Source organism: Pelmatolapia mariae, linkage group LG22 (assembly GCF_036321145.2).
Source record: "Pelmatolapia mariae isolate MD_Pm_ZW linkage group LG22, Pm_UMD_F_2, whole genome shotgun sequence".
NCBI lineage: Eukaryota > Metazoa > Chordata > Actinopteri > Cichliformes > Cichlidae > Pelmatolapia > Pelmatolapia mariae.
The window spans coordinates 30,417,078-30,438,057 of record NC_086245.2 but is presented as its reverse complement, the minus strand read 5'-3'; the positions used below and the strand labels follow the sequence as shown (position 1 = coordinate 30,438,057).

The 20,980-nt window shown below is 38.2% G+C and overlaps 1 protein-coding gene across 6 annotated transcripts in view; it reads left to right on the top strand.

Annotated features, from left to right (window-relative positions):
* The first annotated feature begins 2,586 nt into the window (after positions 1 to 2,586).
* The window catches only part of phactr4a (phosphatase and actin regulator 4a), a 34,487-nt gene continuing 16,093 nt past the window's right edge, over positions 2,587 to 20,980 (top strand). For 3 of the 6 annotated variants that reach the window (XM_065471310.1, XM_065471305.1, XM_065471309.1), the window contains exons 1-3: positions 11,110 to 11,227; positions 20,621 to 20,791; positions 20,877 to 20,957. In XM_065471310.1, the coding sequence (XP_065327382.1) occupies positions 11,203 to 11,227; positions 20,621 to 20,791; positions 20,877 to 20,957 (277 nt within the window). In that variant the 5' untranslated portion in view covers positions 11,110 to 11,202. Of the gene's footprint in view, positions 2,922 to 3,739; positions 3,800 to 7,517; positions 7,630 to 10,777; positions 10,820 to 11,109; positions 11,228 to 20,620; positions 20,792 to 20,876; positions 20,958 to 20,980 lie in introns of those variants that run through there. The other 3 variants (XM_065471307.1, XM_065471306.1, XM_065471308.1) reach the window with 3 other exon arrangements.

The window sequence follows — 20,980 nt, the reverse complement described above, 5'->3', positions numbered from 1 at the left end:
CCACACACATCACATATGGATGGACCTTAACTGACCTCCACCACTCTTACTTTACAGGTAACACTCCCTCTCTCTCAAACTCAGGGTCTTGGCTCACTATACACCAGGGTGGAAAATCTGGGGATCTATGCACACAGGAAACACACAGTCAGAATCAAGAGATGTCAGAGGCAGCACAAAACACACAGGAAAGCAAGTGCCAAGGTTTAACTGAGTAGTTTAACAACCCAGTGAAGAATGACCCTGCTTCATGGGATAATCAAGAACAGGTGGTTGACTGTCACAGGTGTGTTTGGTCAGAGGAAGCAACCCACGATGAGTCCCATCCATGAACACAAACACCAACAAATGGGCACAGAAAGAGAAAGAGGAGAAAGAGAAAACCAAGGGAGAGGGACAGGAAGAAAACAAACCTGGAGAAGACAGCCTGGGAGCACCGAGGGACCATGACAGTCAACAAGCCAAAAAATGCTGTTTTGATAAATGAAATAAAAATGTGTTGTTAAACAATCAAAAAGACTTCTTCTGATAGTCGAGTTTTTTTAATGCACTTTTTTCAAATGAAATATGCATGATACTGATATGCAGATTTGGTTCCTAAAAGATGAAAGGGCAGAGTCTATTCTATTCATCATTTTACTGAATAATGTGTGTCTTATGAGAATTATAGATCAGCTGAAGGCTTTTCAGGGAACTCTTAGAACAACCTGATAATACTGAATTATAATAATACAGCCTAGAAGTTTTTACAAAAAAATGTAAAAAGTAATACTAAAAAGTTAAAGATAGTTTTTTTTTTTTAGCATTGGCGGTCATCCAGACCTTTATGTCTTTAACATAAGTGCAACATTTAAACATTTAAAACATTTTCAGCTATTTTCCAACTTCTTCTTCTGTTTCTTCTATGTAACCTGTGTTTTCAGGTTAAAACTTCAATTTTTTTTTATCTCATTAAAAGTTTTTTTACTTAAAATTCAGCAATTAATTCATTTCAGTGCATACATTCAGATTTAAGCACTCACACTGCAGTTTCTTCAAAAAATGCATTTTCTAGTTGGTGGTTGTGATCTGGCTTCATAGATAAATAAAGTTGGGTGTGATCTGCAAACCAATAAAAATGTAAGATGTGCCAAAGGGAAGTATGTATAATGTAAATAGAATGGGTCCCAGCACAGAGCCCTGTGAAACTCCATAATTAATTTTAGTGTGTAAAGTAGACTCCCCATTTGCATGAAAATATTGGTAGATATATTGAAAGATATGATTCAAACCACTGCAGCACAGTACCTTTAATACCTGTGGTGCATTCTAACCTCTACAATAAAAGTTGTTCAATGAAAATTTGATCTTTGCTTCATCTGTATTGTATCAAAGCAACTGGAAAAATTGCTAGTATTGAAAAATGTGCAATCTTAACTTACTGTACGTGGCACAGATGTTAAGAGGTTCAAAAAGTAATCAGTAATATACAGTTGTTACAGCAAAATTATCATTACATAGTTGTAAATGTACATTTCTTTTTTCCTTTTGTTTTTAAGGAGCCAAACTGTTTGTTTAAGTGGTCGTGAGCAATAGATATAAAGGCCTTTCAAAAAGCCTTTCACAGATTTTCTTTGGACACTGAATGCTCTTTCACTCATTATAAGTTTAGTCCTTTTACTCATTTTCATTTCATTGTTGCGTCTTTACATTTATGCTTGCACATGTTTCAGTAGATTGATGCACCCATTTCCCATTGTCTTGACAGAATGCAAAGAAATGAGGTGTAGCTCAAGACTTTTGCACAGCACTGCATAACTTACCTTCCCCTTGTTGTTCTCCCAGAGACACTGCTAGCTTACCACTGCTAGCTTCAGCTCTTGCTTGTAGTAGGTACCCAGTGCCTGTCTGTTTTTCAGCAGTAGCTGGGCCATGCTGTATATCAATAATCACGACTTAACCTTCTTACATTTTTTTAACTAAACCCACTTGCTAATTTGAGCAAACCAGCCAACTCTGGTATGTCTCTCATAAGAGTTGTGCTTTTTTGAGTATTATTATCTTCTTCAATACTTGTTGGGTGCCTCTTCACTTCTCAATCAACTCTGAGCCACGTGTGGACATTATGATTAACCTAATGTTAAAAGAACATATGAAATATTCTGATATCGAAGGTAAATAAATATATAGTGACCAGGTGTGCAAATACTTTTGCTCCCAGGTATTTAAAGGCTGTCCAGAAAATATAACATATGCTCAATTTTCAGTTTCACCAATTTCAATAATTCACAGGCAAGTATTTAAGGATTTTAAAATTACGCATATTCAAGGCAGTTATACAAATAAAAAATACAGTTGTTATTATTGTATTGTATTATTTAATCTTTAATTGTTTGAAAAATATATATTTATGTTTTCTTATCTATGGGGTTATTTTGTAGTGAAAGCGTTTCAGTTCCTAAACCTGAACCACACTTTTTCAACTTTCTCCACAAAACTGACCAAACCAGCCCCGAAAAATCACGTGGTTTCTGAGGTTTGCGTCTGCCTTTTTTTTCTCTCTGTGGGAGAGCGATCACCCTTTGAAGAGTTGCGCATGCGCGACAGTATTTAATCTCCCTTGCGAGTTAACGTGCAACACCTTTTGGCAGCAAAGTCTTAGCAAAGACCTTTCAAAAGTATTATTCGGCATATCTTAGCACTTGGAGTTAAATTCAGGCGATGCTTTCGTGCCGCATGTGTTCTGGAGCGAAAGTTAGTTTTGGGGCTCGGGTTGGTTGCAAAGGTACTTACTGGAGCTAGTTCCGCCTTGCTCACTCCCCTGTGATGGACAACAGCGACAAGTGTCAAAAGTAAGAAGGGTTCAATCAAACAGAACAAAAACGCAAAAATCACCAGCCTTTTGGATAAATACCACCTAGGCTGACCGAGTACGGGAAAAGGTGAGTCACCCTTGTACAACACATTGTATCGGTCTTTAGGAGCTTGAGCAGCAACTGTAAGCTAATTTACATTAGCTAACAAAGCTAATGCTACAGTAGGAGGACAGTAACCACCTGTTGCTGGCTCTTACTTAACTTTAGTTAGCAGCAGCCAGGGATTAGCTTTTATACAGGTGCTGCTGTGATACGTTTCTGTTTCATGGGAACATACCCAACTTTTGGTTGCTCAGGGTGGAAAGAAAAAATGCAATAGAAGACAGAAAACAACGTAAAGGAATGTGTATCGAAATAGTTTCACAGGACCTTTCCCCCAATTAGCTTCTGTTATGTAGTTTCCTGTACCTGCCTGGCGTTTACTGTACACGTAACGTTGGCTAGGGCGATGCCAAATAGCTGAAAATAACCTTCTAATAGTTTCTTTTAATGCTACTTACATGCCGTTCTCAGTACAGGCAGCCACTACTACGCCATTAGCATAACCTGTGTTTTTGTATTTTTTTGCCTTACTTTTGAATAACTTAAAAGAGATCTTAAGAAAGAAGATTAAGAGTTCTGAGTTATTATATCGCATTATACTAATGTCCAAATGGGCCCTGTTGGTCTAGGCTATTTGATTTCCATAGAAGTATTTCTCTGCATTCCATTCCCACGTCGGTCTACATGTCTTGACAGGCACCCGGTGCCTTTAGACCTGTTTGAAAACAGTAATACGCCCTGTAGGAGCCACAGTTTGTTTTTGTGCTAGATAGGCAGCTGTGCATTGTCCTGTTGTTGGGATATGCATTCAGATGGATGTTATGGATTTTTGCATTTGACAGGGACCACACTCACTGAACAAGCATATGAGAAAAATTCCATGAAAATCAGACTACCTAAAGGTATGTAACACTATGAAGTGACGTTGAGAGACTTTATAGGATAGGACTTTTTGAAGGTACAGATTTTTCAAATGGTGGGAAAAGGGATAACCACCTAATTGTTTGCCATGATTGATCTTTTGGCAGATAATCAGCTATCAGTTTTGTCACAGTTGAATTTGTCACAAAAGTTTAAAAGTTGGCTTTATAGAACTGTAATCCCTTTTTAATTTTGCCCTCTCCCCACCTTCTTGTAATTAATGCAGAGCAAGAAAAAGCTAGAGAATATATATATATATATATATATATGAAAATATATATAAAAAATGCTTTAAATTATTTTTTTTTCTCATGCTGTGAGAGATATTCTCGAGCCTTAAAAAATTGCATGCAAGTGTAAAACAGGCTAGTTTTGTAAACAGTTGTACATAAGGGTTAGTGGGATATAAATAGCTCAAAGAATGTGATTATTTTAATGTTGTGGAGCTGTGGGACTTAAATTCGAATGCATGTGGCACCATGAGCTGATGAAAGTGTTTCACTGAGAGCTACGCAGTTACTCATAGCTTCATTTAGTGATCGCCAGGCCTGCACAATAAAGGTAGCACAATGGCTGATTGTGCGCCTCTCAGCTCTGCACAACCCTGACCCTTTTTCCATGAGCTGAGAGTGAGCTAATTGGGAGCTTACAGTGAACAAACACGATTGTGTGAGGAAAAAAAATGTACGAACTGCCAGTGCAGTACAACCGCAGCATTTCAGCTAAAGATTGACTTTTCGAAGGAATCACGCATTACTAAAAAGTGCTAACAAAAACATGAAATGACATTTAAAGGAAATAATTCAAAAAATATCTTTCATTATGCAATGGGTTGCAAGTTTTTAACATAATCTGCCATCATTAAACATTGCTTTGGTTCCATTAAAATAGAGTCAGGTCGACATTTAACAAAGTATGTTGACAGCTTGAAGTGCTAACTTTATTTTTTAAGGAAAATTCTTGGACCTGGTTTATATTCATGAGAGTAATCACTGTGGATTGGGTGTGTGGAGCTGTGAGAGTCTCATGATGTGCATTTTATGAAAAGTGACAACCAAATTAGATACAAGTCTAAGTGGCTCAAGGAGTAATCTTTTTTTGTTGAAGAAGGATAATTGACACATTGAAAAAAGGCCATGCTCTTGCCTAAAACACATTTAAAAAAAGAAAAAGCCAAAAGTGGAGAGTTTTGCTGAATTTGAGATCATTTTAGGTGTTTGGAGATTAAAAACTACAGTAAACAAGAGGACAATAATATTTTGTTACGATACATTTGATATGATATATTTCAATGGTTCCTCCAAACTATAACACAATCTTTCCAGAATCAAACTTTTCCACTCAGCAACCATCTTTGTGAAGCCTTCAGGTCACTTTTTTCTGCAGTTATTTTGAAGCTTGTTTCCAAAGAAATTTTCAAATGCGTCTGGCCGGCATGTCTTTGGAGGATGCTTGAAACGTCTGTTATGAAGGAAAAGTCCTTCAAAATTTATGACTAATTGGCACAAAGAAGCTCCATAAAATTACTTGTGTAGTCACATCTGATGGAAAACTGTCAAAGTTTTACAAATTTGCTCCAAAATAAATATGTTTAAAAACAAACAAACAAACAAACTCAGAACCCTAAAGTTACATTTTTGCTTCACATGGATTTTTTTGTATAATTACGTTTTCATTAGCAACTGGCATTAGCAAAATGTCTGTGTTGCTAAATAAATGCCATGCTAATGGATTGATACCGCAAATAAAAAGTACACTTACTTTTCTACTTAAACTTTATTTTATATATATATATATATATATATATATATATATATATATATATATATATATATATATAATATTGTCATGAAAAGAAAAAAGAGAAAATATACTGCACACATTCAGAAAAGTAAATTATCTACTCTTAGGATCTATTAACAGAATGTAATATTTGGGCTAAATATTGTAGATGAAGTATTTAACAATCTGCATATTTTTCTTTTCCTTAGTTGTACTGCCACTTTTTGTTAGTTGTAATGTTTCCACAGAGTAGCAGTGAAGTATGGCTTTAAAATAAACTCCTTTCAGATTTTGTTCCACAAATGTTTCTGTTCTCAGGTAAAAATAATTGTTAGCCTTAATTAACATGTTATCATTACCTGGAGAGGCCTGAGCCATGTCGCCACGTCACAGCTCTGGTTTTGGTCACATGTTGTTTTGTTGTTTCTGCTCTCTTTCTTTTATCCTCAATTAAATTGTTTTAAAAAAAATTCATATCGCACTTGAGATTAGGTACCTCTAGCATACCACTTAACACTAACTATCTTGGTAAGGGCTGTACACAGTATTATCTAAATTAACTTCACTGGTCACTGGAATATAAAAATTGGATATACAGAATCACCAGTAAAAATGTTTTTCAATGAAACTTGATTTTAAAGTCTGCTGACTTTTCCACAAAAATAGTTTCAAAATGCTTTTTTTCTCCCCCTGAAAGTCATGCGACTATAATACTTGCTTTTGTGGCATTATCCCCCAGATTTAAATACAAGATTTTTTGAATACCATGCTTCTGAAAAAATCTGCTTTTCACGGGAATGTGAGGACATAACTTTGTTCCTATTACCAGACCTGAAAATCTAGCTGCTGTTTAAGTTGTGTGATGTGGGTTTAAGTCAGAGAGCTAACATGGAAGCACTAACTGAAAACCAAGGTAAATCAGAGGCTGGGCTATCACCTATTCAACCTTTGGTTGTTCTGTAAAGCAGTGACAAGATTGTGTGCGTGTGTTTGCACATGTTCACGTGGTGTCCCAAGGCCTCAGTCCACTGGCTCAGCTGTTCTGGTTTTCACACTCTTGTACATGCACATAAACCGGTGCACATTAACTCACCTCTTTGTTTGCTGTGCTGCCAGCCGGCACCAGTGCTCAGAGGATATTTGAGAGCAGAATTGGGTTGCAATGGTGCTGAACTTGATCTAGTGAATTATTTGTGAGTGTAACTGTGTATCAATTTCTTTCTTTACCCATCAGTTGGAAATAAAGCTTTATCTATTTATTATTGCTTATCAGGAAGAAAGTAATAAAACTATGCATCGGTATTGGGTCAGATTGAACAGATTTATTAGTAATTATTATAATAATATTATCATTTGGCATGCAGTACCTATTTTTGCATGCCATTTGCACACATTCTTACTGTTAACGGTGTGCATCTATTTATATAGTGGACGTCAGTGTTTTGAGTTAGTGCACTGTTGCGGATGTTGGGCATTTTGGGGAATACCTAGGAGTTACGTGTTTAAGTAAACATATGCTTAAGAGAAGTGGAATAGCTGAAGTGAAATACAGCGCAGCTACAGCTGTTGAGCATGTAGGCCAAGACTTGTCAAACCAGTTGGACTGAACCAAAATGGTTGAGGCAGAGGGGTTGGGCAGTTGCTGTTAGAAGGCTAAACTCAAAGTTCAAAAGCGGAGTTGGTGCTCTTGTTTCAGTGTGAGGTAATGAATGTTTTATCGTAAATGAGCAACTTGTGTTTTCCTTTTTTCATCAGTGGTGTTTGCGGGGGATCTCTGCTACAGTCCAAGGAAATGGCACAAACTAAAACTGTATCTCATAAACGGCTTACTCAGCAGGTTTTCAAAGCAGCTCATCTACAAGGAAGTTCACTTTTTGTGTCTTGCCTTATGTTCCTGAATGTTTGTATACTTGACAGGATCATTTTGCTGCTGAGGTTTTCCCCATTGGAACCAGAAGTCAAAGGAAAAACTTCAAGGTCGCTGTTTCTGGGGGAGCATTTTATTGATAATCAATGACCTTCAGTCAAAGTAAGTTGACTCATAACGGCATTTTAAAATAAAAATCTCATACAGATAACAATTATTGGCTTATTGTACATTTTCTTCATCATGACTGCAGCTGTATTCACATAGAACATGCTGTGCTTCATCAAAAGAAAAGTAAAGAAAAGAAGGTCTAATTCTCGCCTACCTACACTCACTCTTTTATTTTGTAATGTACACATTGTTCAGTCACACGGGCGGGGTTATACCAGTTTGTTCGCAGGAGACTTTTGACATTCCAAAGTGCAGCATGATACTGCTGTTAGGACCCACCTCTGTTAATGTCACCATGTAGCCGCACCCACTGTTTCTGACCAACTGGCAAGCGGGGAAATGCTGTGAATAGCTCCTGTGATGCTCCCTGGGAGAGAAAACACACATTGTCAGTTTGTCAATGTCAGCTGCTTGTTTGACCTTGTCATCTGGAACTTAACTATGATCAGTCACCAATCCATCCAGCTGCTTGGTCTTAAAGCAACATGACATTAACAACAGTGATTTGCTAGCCTGGTGACGACGATGTTGCCATTAGTCCCTTGAAAGCAGTTTAATTACTTTTTGATTTTGAACTATGATGTGTCAGCCATGTTTGAACATTAACAAGAAATGTCAAAAAAACAGAAAAGGTTTTTTTTTTTTTTTTTTTTTTTAAGACTTAAAAATGTTCAGTGTGAGTCTGAACAATAATCCTATAATATTTAGTCGGCTGTTTGATAGTTTGGTGTTAATGAGATTTAAGTAGAGCTTGTTCACATTTTTTGCACTGATACGTTTTTGTGGTAACTCATACGGGGTTTATTTAAACCTCCGGAAGATTTTCGTGAAAATACATATTGGCATAACATGCTTCACCCGACTGGCCAGCTTAACAAGTGAACTGTATATAGGTCTATATATAGGCACAGTTTTCGTCAACATCCCTTTTTTTTCTGAAGAAAACAAGAGGATGACTAAATAAAAACAAGATGAAAATGTTCTAGTGAAACAAGCTCCTATTGGATTTAAGTTGTGTAGAGAGGCGGGCCAGGTTTGGAAGTGAGCCAATCAGAATTAATCTCCTTGTGCAGCAAGGTTAGCCTTGCAATTTGACGTGTCTGTGACAAAAACAGGATGGGAGGGGGGAGAAGCTCCCATGCGCTCTGTTTTCATAAGAAAACAGGAAGAGAAGAGTGGACATATGGACACATTCACATTTGATATCAAGGAAAATAAGACACTTTATAAGCCATGTGGCACAACTTTTACCGGTAAAAACATGACAAACACTTTATATTTTACTCAACTGTGATAATGTTATGATTTTTAGCCAAATTAAAACAGGGCTCAATCTAAAAGAGTTACGATGCCTAAAATAGGACTAACACAAAATGACGTTTTAGTCAAAAGACTGCCACTAAAACAAAATCAAAATTTGCTGTCAGAACAAACACTGATACAGATTAACTACACATTTAGCTTTCGGCTACATTTAGCAAGCTATTTTTATTCAGATTTATTTTGTAGCTATTATACTTTAGAGAGCATTAAAAATATATTCAGCTTTTTAAACTTTATTTAAATTTAAAATATATTTATTTTTTAGAACTTATTCAGCTGCTTTCTTTTACAGAATTTTAGTTGTTGTATTTCATTAGGGTCTTTCAGGTTGGAGTAGTTCGGCTTGCCACTTTTATTAAGCTATTTCGTTTTTTGTGAGTTGATTACTGTGTTTAGCTGCTGTTGTATTTCTGTAGGAATTTCATATCTGCCTTTTGGGATAAATAAGGAGCATAAGTGCATTTTATTGTTTGGAATTGTAGTTGGACGGTGTAAAAAAAATAAATAGCTTGCTGGGACGACAAATGAACAGACTTTGGTAGAATGTAAAGAAATGACAACAAATGTTGGGACACCTGTTTATATTTTGTATGACTGTTTAAAAAAAATGACCAAAAAACATTGCACGAGATATCAGAATATTCCATTTTTAAATCACCAAGTATCAGTATTATGATCGGTCTTACAAATCTCACATTGGTCAGGCTGTATAAATTTGCTCCTATTATGGCAGTATGCTGTAGTGAAATGACAGCTGCGATGATGTCATTAGTTTTTCAGACTATATTCACAGCTCAAGTGTTATTGCAGTAATATTATACCTTATGTAACTTCCAGTTGGCACTTCATCAGCTTCCTCTTAAACAGAGAACGATTTATATTTATAAATTTATATTTATAAATCGCTTGTATGCTTTCAAATTCATGGTTGGATTGTCTCAGGTGGTCCTCATGATTGAAAATGTTAGTGATTGTTTTTATTACCTACACCTTACACCCTTCATTTTACATGTAAAACTTTGAAGTTATATGGCATCAGTTACATTGCATTTTGAAAACTGCCCCCATTATGCCTTCTTAAATTATACATGAGATTATGAACTCATTCAGTGTCTCACTCTGTCACACAGTAACAGTTTTTGCTTGGTTATCTCAAAGTGCTTATGTGAAGTAAAGAATTCCAGATAACTTCTCAGCAACGGAGAAAAAAGAGTATTTTATGTCAAAGGCTATTTAGTGAGCATTTTTATTTTTAATATTTGTGCCTTAGTTCCTGGGAGAGTGTGCACTCCCTTTCTCTGCAACACTACAACTGCCTGATACTCTCTTAATGGTGACTTTTTTGTGCCTTTTAGGCTTTTAGAATTGATTTTAAGTCAGTGTTTGAGTTCATTAATGCACTATGTTGTCTTGGCTAAAAGGAGAGCTTTTCTTTAGCTTCAGTGTTCTCCCCATTAGCTGCAGAGAACATCTAATCTATACGAGCAAACAGTAATTTACTGATATGCTCAGTAATAATGTGGAGGTTTCACTGACTGCTCTCACCCTGGTGTTTTTTTTGTTTGTTTGTTTTTCCCCCTAAACAATGGTTTTATTTGTTTTGGAGCTTCATATTTCAACAAAGAGGATATTGTTTCATTTTGGTTTTTTTTTTTTTTCTGAATCTCTTAAAACTTTTTAAACAAGAAATAAAAGTTATAAAGTCTAACATTTTTTTTAATGTTTGTGAAAGAAGTAAATAGAACATCTTATAATAAATAAATCTGTTATACTTGTTTAAAATGAATATTAAATGCTTAATACTTATTTGTTTCAGGAGCTGCTGACTGCTGAGTTTGCACAGTGATGGAAAATCATGGTAAGAAAACCAAATTTTATGTTACGATTAAATATTTTATTTGTTTGACTAGATTAATTTGTGTGGAAAAGGTTTACAACAAACACAAAGAAAAGCTTCTGTAGTTTAACAGAAATGCCATCTGATAATATGAGGATGCCCATATAGGGACTGTCCTTGTGACGCATAGCTCCATTTATCAGTACAGCTATCTGATTGGCTCATACCCAGAAGACACACCCGTAGGTGAGTCGGTTTCACTCACTGCAGTGTGGCCTTGTGTCTATTTTCACCACTGATCGTTTCACCCTGTAGACGTCTTAGTATCACCATCCGATTCATTTAGCCCCGAGGATCTTTTGTTCTAGACGGAATTGTTATTCATCTGTGAAAACATAGCTGGGATGGCTGTGCAGTCTGAATATAGTTGTGAGTAAACTTTTTTTTGTCTATCACGTTGATGGTAAATGCTGTTTACCTTCCTTCAAACAAGAATGTGTTTTCTGTACTTTCAGTATATCTTGTGTTTATGTTTTAGAACATTTGTGGCCATATTCTAAGAAGTAATCTCATATTACTTTAATTCATTGAAGTGCCACAATATTGCACCATGGCCCAGCTATCTGGGCCATGGTGGAGAAGATTAAGGAAGCTCGATCTACTCATCCCTGCCTGGCACTGTGGCCAAGCAGTAAAAATAAACTGCACTTCCTCCTCAGGTCTGCTCTAAAAGTGATGCTATTGAGCAACTGAAACGGCTCACGTGTTTTTATGTTTCGATCCGCAGAGCTCTTTCATCATGATGAATCATTCTACATGTTTGTGTTTTGGGGTTGTCATTGTGACAGCAGTGTGGTTTTTTTTTTTTTTGAGTCATTGAGTTAATATTTGCTCAATTTTAAAGCTTCTTGAAAACCCAAAGTGCTTGTCTCCATCTGCCACTGTGCTTCTGAAAAAGTGGGAAGTATTTAAGTACCATGATAGTACTCTACAGTAATTGCCAAAGGTGTGATCATCCTGTTTGTTTTGTTAGGACAACAATCCTTGAAATCCTAACTACTGTCCTTGTACCAATAAGCCCACTTGTGTTTGTGCATTCCACGCATTCCTGTGTCAGAGTTGTGTTGCTGCATTTTGACTGTAGAGGGAGCTACCGTGTGGGCCACATCTTGAAGTCAGCTTCTTTTGAAGTTTGTATGTCCTTAAAACATACGGATTGTTCTCTTGCTCCTCTTCACTTTAAATATTTCTTGAAAAAACTCAAGTTTAAGCTTGCTATATACAGTAAAATGGAAGTAGCGTGCTATTATTCCAATGCAGTTTTAACTATTCTTATCTCCCTATCCTCATTATGTTTGGGTTTTTAAAATCATGAACATGTTACAGTAGACTCTCTGTTCTTTGAGTAGACTTCCAACGACTTCTGCCAACTAAACTGTTTCTGAGTCACAGTAGAAAAAGTGAACATGCTTTTTTGTAATGTTTATCTGTCAGCTTGAAAGAGGGAACTCTACTAACTCTCACACAATGTGTAGTTCAGTCATGCTTCCCCATCTGGCACTTATGAGGATGGATGTGAGAGTAATGTCCTTAGACAGCATTCACTGGATTTTAATAAGAGGTGTAGCATATTAAGTAAGAAGCAAGTGCGAACTCTACATTGTTTTGTTTTTTTCCTGTAACCACCTTTGATTAATTTGAAACGAAAACATTTGCTCTAGAGAGCTGTTGGTGTGATCATTGCTTTAACGGACAATCCACAGGGAGTTACTGGACACCTGCACTGTGCCACTTCCTCTACTCTGCCACTGAGCTCCACCTTGGCTCAGCTCACCTTCCACTTCTCAAGTTACCTCACCCTGCAGATCCCGCCCCCTTGCCCTTAAGGCAGTAATGTTTTGTCACTCTGTAAATTGGTAGAAGTGGGTGGTCCCATTGCGTTTGAAATCTCTCTAGCCTTGATGTCTGATCCGGCCAAGCTTCAGAGATCTCCTGCTTTGAACTTTGCCCTCAAAAAATCAGTTGTAAGGAATGAAAGGCACTCCAGACTGCTGGATTACCTTATTGGTGTACCTTATTTATGAAGTCAGTGCTCCAAGAAGGGAGGGACCAAAGAACTGAGTGAGTGTGTTTGTGTTTTAAAGTGAGAGAGAAGGAGGGAGGGAGGGTGTGAGAGAGAAATAACACAAGCTGAAGGGAGGGCAAAGACTGTAGAGACTGAACGACGCAAGTGAGCAGTCAAGACAGTGTTGAGTTACAGGAGCTCTGTCTGTTTGGAGGAGAGCGAGGTGGCTTTAGGCTTACTTCTGCTGCCGCTGGCCTCAGGAGAGGCAGCGCCTGGCAGCCCAGGAGGGACAGAAGCCATAGCATGGGACACAGTGCTAGCAGCGAAACTGTGGCCCAGCAACAAGCCCAACACAACACGGGTGAGTCCAAGGCCAGACGCTCAGCACTTAACAGCTGTCATGAACATATCTTTGACTAGTTTTAACTGAGGAACAAATCTGGCAGCCAGAGGATATCATGTTGGATAGAGTATACAGAAACAGGTGTCTTCAAAGCAGAGAGAAACTAAAAGGCAGCAGGCACAGACAGGTGTAGAAGTATGCATGCAGATGGAATGTGGCGATTGTGAAATGTGCAAGCCACACAAACCTCTCTCTGTCTGCACTCATCTCCGAGTGGAACCTTATCTGAAAACCGAGATTTGGGGGTACAAGGCACCAGCTGACTCCGGCTTGCCGCATGTTTTAACTCAAACGACTTGACTCCTCGAGCCTTCCTCGAGACTTCACAAGTCTACAGGAAACCATAAGTCTGTCTCTTTGGTTAAGCAAATAGCAGATCAAACACTGTGAACTGGTTTTTGCTGTTAGTAGGAAAGTCTGCATCTGGACTCACACAATTCTTACTAACAATGCAGCTCATCTTTTTTTTTTTTTTTTTTTTTTCTTTTTTTTTAAATCGAGCATCTGTATACCACTGGAGTGTTTCCTTTCTTTTGAACAATATCTCAAAGCAGTGTGTCAGTCCTGGTCTGATGTGATGTGGTATGCTGCTGGATAGTTTCCCTTTAAACATTTTGTAACGCTCGTTCCTCTGCAAAACAAGTAACACGAGAACATCTTCTTTGCTACATATTTGCTCTCCATTTTTGTCTCTGGTGTGCTGTTCTGTGGAGTTGCTATTAGTGTGTCATATGACTGGCATGACTCATATGGATAGCTTGACTAGAGAACTACAGGGTATTACCTCAGAGCCAGCTAGTTAGTACAGGTTTAAGGCTTTTATAACTCTTTCAGGTGACTGGGAAAAGCTTTACTGTTCATAGCTGGTTTATTAAAGCAAATCGGTAGCTTGGACAGATTCTGACTGCTCGCTCAGGGAGCGTTAGTAGCATGCCATTTTTCCTCTTGACTGTGGCTCTCAGAGGTCACTGCCTTTAGTTCTTTGCTCACTCAGTGAGAAGCAGCCTTGTCCAATTGGTTTGCTGTAACACAAGGTCAACATGTCATATTTCTGACCACTTCAGTGATCTCCTAGTTTACTGCCACCCTGCCCCTCCTATTGAACTCCAAGTGTCAGAAATAGCTGTGAGAGCAAGCGATGAGTTCAGAGAGCACATAGGATAGGATTCCACACATCCATCCAATAGCCTGGTCACAACATACTTATCGAAATATATCAAAAGAAACAAAAAATGTATTCACTTATATTTTCAATAATTTAAGTTGTGATGACTGTAATGACTGCTGCCTGACATTTTAACTTCAAATGTCTTGTTTTGTCTGACCAACAGTCTGAATTCTGTTATTTAAGAAAGTCAAAAAGAAAATAGTCAGTCTAAAAAGAAAAAGAATATCAATATTATCCAGATTATCAGCTGGATGTGGGTGTTACTCCATATTGGTCCTGTTGAATAACTTGTGCAAATAAGATGACAGAGTGATGTCATCAGCTAGTATTTAGCTGCTGTGTCACAAATTAAAAAAAAATGGATAATGGACACAATGAAGAATAAATAAAACTGCACTGGTATCGGCGAAATGAAATGGTTGCTGTCTTACTATGATGTCCTTACATGCAACAAATGCAGAGCCACACGGTGTCACCGATGTGACTTAAAGAATGCTTGTTAATATTACTGTACGACTTCATTTGAGTTGGCTCTGTGAAGCGAAGTGTGAGAGGAAAATGCTTCTTGAAAAGGGGTCACAGGTGGAATGCTTTCCTGCCTTGTGATGGATGACACAGTGTAGTGTGGGAATATGTAGCATTGAATTAATGTTGCGATTGGTGACAAATTGTATGCATAGTTGTATACATATCAATGTAGAAGTTACTCAGTATTACAATGATTAATCTAAAACTGGTAATGTCACTGATGCTGGAAATGAGCCACTTGAGTAATTGCTGTATATATGCACCATTTGCTGTCAACAAACATTGATCCATGATTTTGTCTTATGTAGTCTAATCACATAATGGAGAATTAATAGGCTGCTCTGTGAAGATGCAGATTTTAACTTGTATTAGAAATGTCAAACCTGTGATGGCCCTACTTTCAGACTGTTGGTTGGGACTGTTATTTGAGAAAATAAATGTCTATTTTGAATTTAAATTTGAATTTTGTCCCATGATTTGCCAGAAAACCTTCGAGCGTGTGCTCAGCCTGATGAGCTTATTGATAGTCAAAAGCAGGATAGATGGGACTGAGCATGGGAAGTACTTGGAACATTGAGTTGGGTTTTGTTTTATGAGTAAAAAGAACTGTAGTAGACCAAAAAATGCTCCTTCTTGACTCAAAGCCAAGAGATGAGATATGGAAATCTACTCAGTGTGTCCAACTATTGGCTCAAATTGTAGCTGCCCACGGCACACACACCATCGTTATTCTGATGGTCAAACAAGCAGCCAAAAAGGATGGTAGGACTCTTCCACAAAGAGTGCGCTCAAGTATTCACCTAGTGAGAATGAGGCCCTCTACAAGATACAGAATGACACAATAATTACTAATGCAAATTAATTAATGCGTTATTTATAAAAGTTACACAAAATGCTCTCAAATAATGTGTTCATTTTTTCTTCTAAAATATCACCGTGGCAGAGTAGACACAATTTTTCCTTTAGAGTGGAGTCATTGACTTTGTAAATGGTAAATGTCAGTGTTATGATAACATAATATATTCTATATGAATATACAGCGTACGAAGTTTTAGCATTGAAGTGCAGTTTGATTTGCATGGAAAAATAACCTAAGAGCTTTTATTGGGAATTATGAGAGTTTCAGGATGACAGACACGGAGCATCCCCATGTTGTTGTGGTTACTCATTGTTACACATACCACAGTCATGCATATATGCCACAGTCTCTGAGGAGAGTGAGACACTGTTGTCTAAGCCTGACATTACTCTAAGCAGTATGCATGATTTCATGTCTACAATGTTATTTTTCACTGTGATCATCAGAATAACTTTGTTTTAAGTAATGACTTTTATTTACATTTTTTCTGGTCTACATGGGGAAAATTATGTGGTAAATATGTGAATCTGTGGCTCAGTGTGTCAGAGATGAACATTTTAAAAGCAGCGGCAGATTCAAATTCACCAACCTGATGGGGTCATTAAGATGTGATGGGGCTTGATTATTCAAGGCCTTGTTTGGTCAGAGGGCCCGGTGGCGCCAGTGACCGGCTGCCTCGCCTCTGTCAGTGCGCCACAGGGCAGCTGTGGCTACAATGTAGCTTGCCATCACCACTGTGTGAATGTGTGTGAATGGGTGGATGACTGAACGTGTAAAGCGCTTTGGGGTCCTTAGGGACTATGTAAAGCGCTATACAAATACAGGCCATTTACCATTTGTTTGTGAGGAGAAAGATTTTAAATTTAATTCTGGATTTAACAGGAAGCCAATGAAAAGAAGCCAATATAGGAAAAATGTGCTCTCTCTTTCTAGTCCCAGTCAGTACTGTTGCTTCAGATTCTGGATTGACTGAAGGTTTTTCAGGGAGTTTTTTAGGACATCCTGATAATAAAAAATTACAGTAGTCCAGCCTAGAAATAATAAACTAGTTTTTCAGCATCAGTCTGAGACGGGATGTTTTTGTAATTTTAGAGATATTGTGCAAATGGAAGAAAGCAGTCATACATAGTTCTGTAATATGTGCATTGAAGGACATATCATGGTCAAGAATGACTCGGTTTTATCAGAATTTAGAAGCGGTCTCTGCTGCAACTTCTATGCCTGTTCTGGTCTCCTCTGTGCCTTTCTCATGTTTTTTTTTTTTTTTGTGAAAGGGCTTTAGCTGAACTGATAACTAAGGGTGTTATCAGACTGGCCTCCCTACTTCCCATTATGAATCCTATTGAGCATATTTGGGGCAGTGTTGCATTTTAATGCCTCTTAGCATCATTAGTCACTAGGTCAACCTGCTCTGCAACAAAGCTGTTGGAAGCCCAGATATTTTTCAATGAATGCTGTTTGTCAATCCCCCATCAATCAACACAGGCAGCTTACAGGTGTGTTGGGTTGGAGCTGCTGGAGAGAGTGTCTCCTGTGAGATTGTTGGGTGGTCAGAGATGGGAGAGTTTCAGATGTGACTTGGCCTTTGATCAACAGTGACACACTGATGCCTGAACACGCCTGCCCCTAATAAACAATTCTTTCATGAGATCATTCAAAAAACATCTGGGCTCGAACCATGGATGACCAGGGTTAATAAGATCCCCCCTGAAGATTTGAGAGACAAATGGGGGGGGGGGGGGGGGGGGTTGTTCAGTTAAATGCCATTTTGAAATATTCTGTCAGTTAACAGTTTGATGGATGACCCTGCAAATATTTCATCGTTATAAATTAAATGCATACAGATCTGTGTCAGCCCTGTTAGTGTGGCTGTGGTGGATCAGGTTTTATTGATAGCTTGTGGTTAACACCAACACTAGGGCTGGGCCATATCATACAGTTCACGGTAATACTAGTATAATCTTGGGCAACGATAACAAAATGAAATATGGCGATAGAATATGGGTAAAACGCGCCTTTGTTTTCATACGCACATGGCGGTGACGGAGAATGAGAAGGGCGAAAGCGGATCGTTGAATGAAACGGATGAACTAGAATATGTAAAAATGCTGCAACTTCAGTGGTGTGGAACTGGTTTAGCTTTCGTCCGTCAGATACACAACAAAGCACTATTTTTGGTAGAGCATGCTAGCGGGCCGTGGTTATTACAGTGTTTTTTGGAAAATACGGCACACTTAAAATCAATCCTTTGATTTTTCTGAAAATCGACAGTGCCCCTTATAATCCCGTGTGCCTTATGTATGAATTCTGGTTGTGTTTACTGACCTCGAAACGATTTTATGTGCTACACGGCGCTCGAAAATCTGTCAAATGTTTTAGTACGACTTTGCTAAGCTACGAACCCGCACCACTTGATGGATTGTCGGAGCATTACGGCTATCGTAGGCAGGAGCCTCGCGGAGTGATACGTACTGTGCTTCAACATAATATTACCGTATTGTGTGTGTGTATAACCTCTTTTTAAGTTTTGTTGATATTATACATGGTTATGCTGAGGATATGTTGGCCAATTTCCACTGGAAATGCCTTTTGGTTAAACTGTCAGCAAGGAATTTGCATTTGCACTGTTAAATTTTTATATAAATTTAATGCACATAAAAAACAGCTGCTTGTTTAAGTGAAAATACATTGATGTTTGTTTTTTTTTTTGTTTTTTTTTAGCACTAATAAAGTTGTGGAGTTGTAAAGTATTTTGTCTAGTGTCAATTATATCGTCAGCTATATCGTTATCGCAAATTTTCAAATGTATATCGTGATAAATATTTTTGGTCATATCACCCTGCTCTAACCAACACAACACTTTAATTATAAAAAGAAAAAGTAATTTAAAAAAGTTAATAGTTTGTCCAGGTAGCTGTCTCTGCTAATCATAGTATAAACCCATCCAGTACTGTGCCTGGACTTCCCTCCTATGAAACAATGTTATTGTTATACGTACAGTATGTGCTGCTGTCTTCCCTAAGAAAAGACATTGTCTCGATGCGATCATACGGTGCTCAAAAACCTGTGTGTGTGCTTTTTACCATTGAAGGTGCCTTTCCAGATCTGCCAGTTTTATAGACACAAATAGACTGAGTGCTAATAACAAGAAGCATCAATGTGTTCCCAAACCATTTTAAAATTTTCATTGGTCTTATGACAGAGCAGTTTTTTCCACTTTGCCTCGGTCCATTTTAAATGAGTTTCGGCCTCAAGAATACTTTGGCGATTCTGGATCATGTGGCTTCTTCTTTCCATGACAGTGCTTCAAATTGAGGATGGCATGGCAAACTGTGGTTAGAGAGTAATTTTCCTGAGCTGTTGCAGTGATTATCGTCACAGAATCATTTCTGTTATTAAGGCAGTGGGCCTTGGTGCCCAAAGATCATGGACATCCAATACTGATTTTTCTGCATTATCCCTCCAGGATTTTATCCAGATTTTCGGACTTTTTGTCTTTTATTCCCCTCGGGGGTGGAGCACAATGTTCTGAGGACTCTGACCAGTGGCCACATTTATCTAAACCCTGTGCCACACCGGTCACAGCTCAGTTTCTCACTGTGAGGCATATTGAGATAAGAAAATTATAAGAATTTTGAATTAGTGACTAATGACTAGTTTGCCGATCTGTTAGTTTGACCTTTGCCCGGTCTGGCTGAGTATGAAATGTAACCGAAATGCTGAGTATTGCATTTTTGAGAAAATGCGATACTTTCTGGACTTGTTCCTGAAGGAACTTGTTGGGTATGTCATTGACTGCCAAAATATAAAATGAACTCATTTATAGTAGAGAGGGATGCATAAAATGTGTAGTGTAACCACTACAGCTAAATAAGCACATTTTAATATTCCTTTCAGGGACATTAAACATTGAAATGCCACAGGACTTCCTGTCACTGTCTGCCATGCTCCAGTGCAGTATTGTGTAACAGTTATAACTGCTGCCGACTCACCACCTAAGAATTATAATGGTAGATTCACACCCACTTATGGCTTTCTCTGGATTTTCAAAACACCTCCTCTGGAATGCTCCTGTTCTAGAATTGGGGTGGCTGTAGCTCAGGTGGTAGAGCGGTCACCTACTCACAGGAAAGTTGGTGGTTCGATTCCAGGCTCCTCCAGTCTACATGCCAAATATCCTTGGGCAACATACTAACCCCATGTTGCCCTCCGATGCATCCATTGGAGTGTGAATGCGAGTGAATGCTAGATAGAAGCACTAAAAACCTTAAAGTGCTTGTGTGAATGGGTATGATTGGGTGAATGCACAAGTTGTATAAAGCGCTTTGAGTGCTCAGTGAGAGTAGAAAAGTGCTATATAAGAACCAGTCCATTTACCAATTCTGACTCAGATATGTACCTTTTTTTTCCCCCCTTAAAGCCAAGAATATTTCAAGTTTTCAGTTTGATAGTGGTGGTGTGACAAATGGAGGAGATACCACATGGTCTTGAGTCCCCACTGTCACCTTAGTGGCAAAAAAAAATCACATTAATTCACACCACCCTGTAAATAGTAGGAGGTGGAGGAGTGGAATTTGGACTAGACTTGTTCAGAGGTTAGTGCTTTCATTATGGCAGTTAATAAGGCGGCCCTGCCTTACATTTGAAATCTAACTGCACTGGTGCAGCCTGTAAAGACTGTTTAGTTTTTACATTAGACGGTTGTATGTTCTCAAAATAAGGGATGAGTGTGACACTGGATTAATGTGTGAGGGTGTTGTCATGAGTTGAAATTGTTTTTCTGTGTCCTGTTCATACAGATGATGAGGTTGACCTACAACAGAGCACAAAAGGAGGTGAGGAAGGCAGCTCTGGTGGAGGAACGCCTCCAGCTAAACGCAAAGGCAAGTTCTCCAAAATGGGAAATATCTTCAAGCCCTGGAAATGGAGGAAGAAGAAGCCAAGTGACAAGTTCACAGAAACATCCATAGGTATGCTTACTACAGGATTTTGTCACGTTTGCATGTTGTGTAAATCATTACATCGTGCTTAATGTGTTTTTACTTTTTGTTTTAGTTTTGGAGAGGAAGATTTCAGTTAGGAAAAGCCGCCAAGAGTTAATAGCAAGAGGCGTTCTAAAGGACGACCCAGAGAACGGTAGGTAGACCTGTAATATGCAT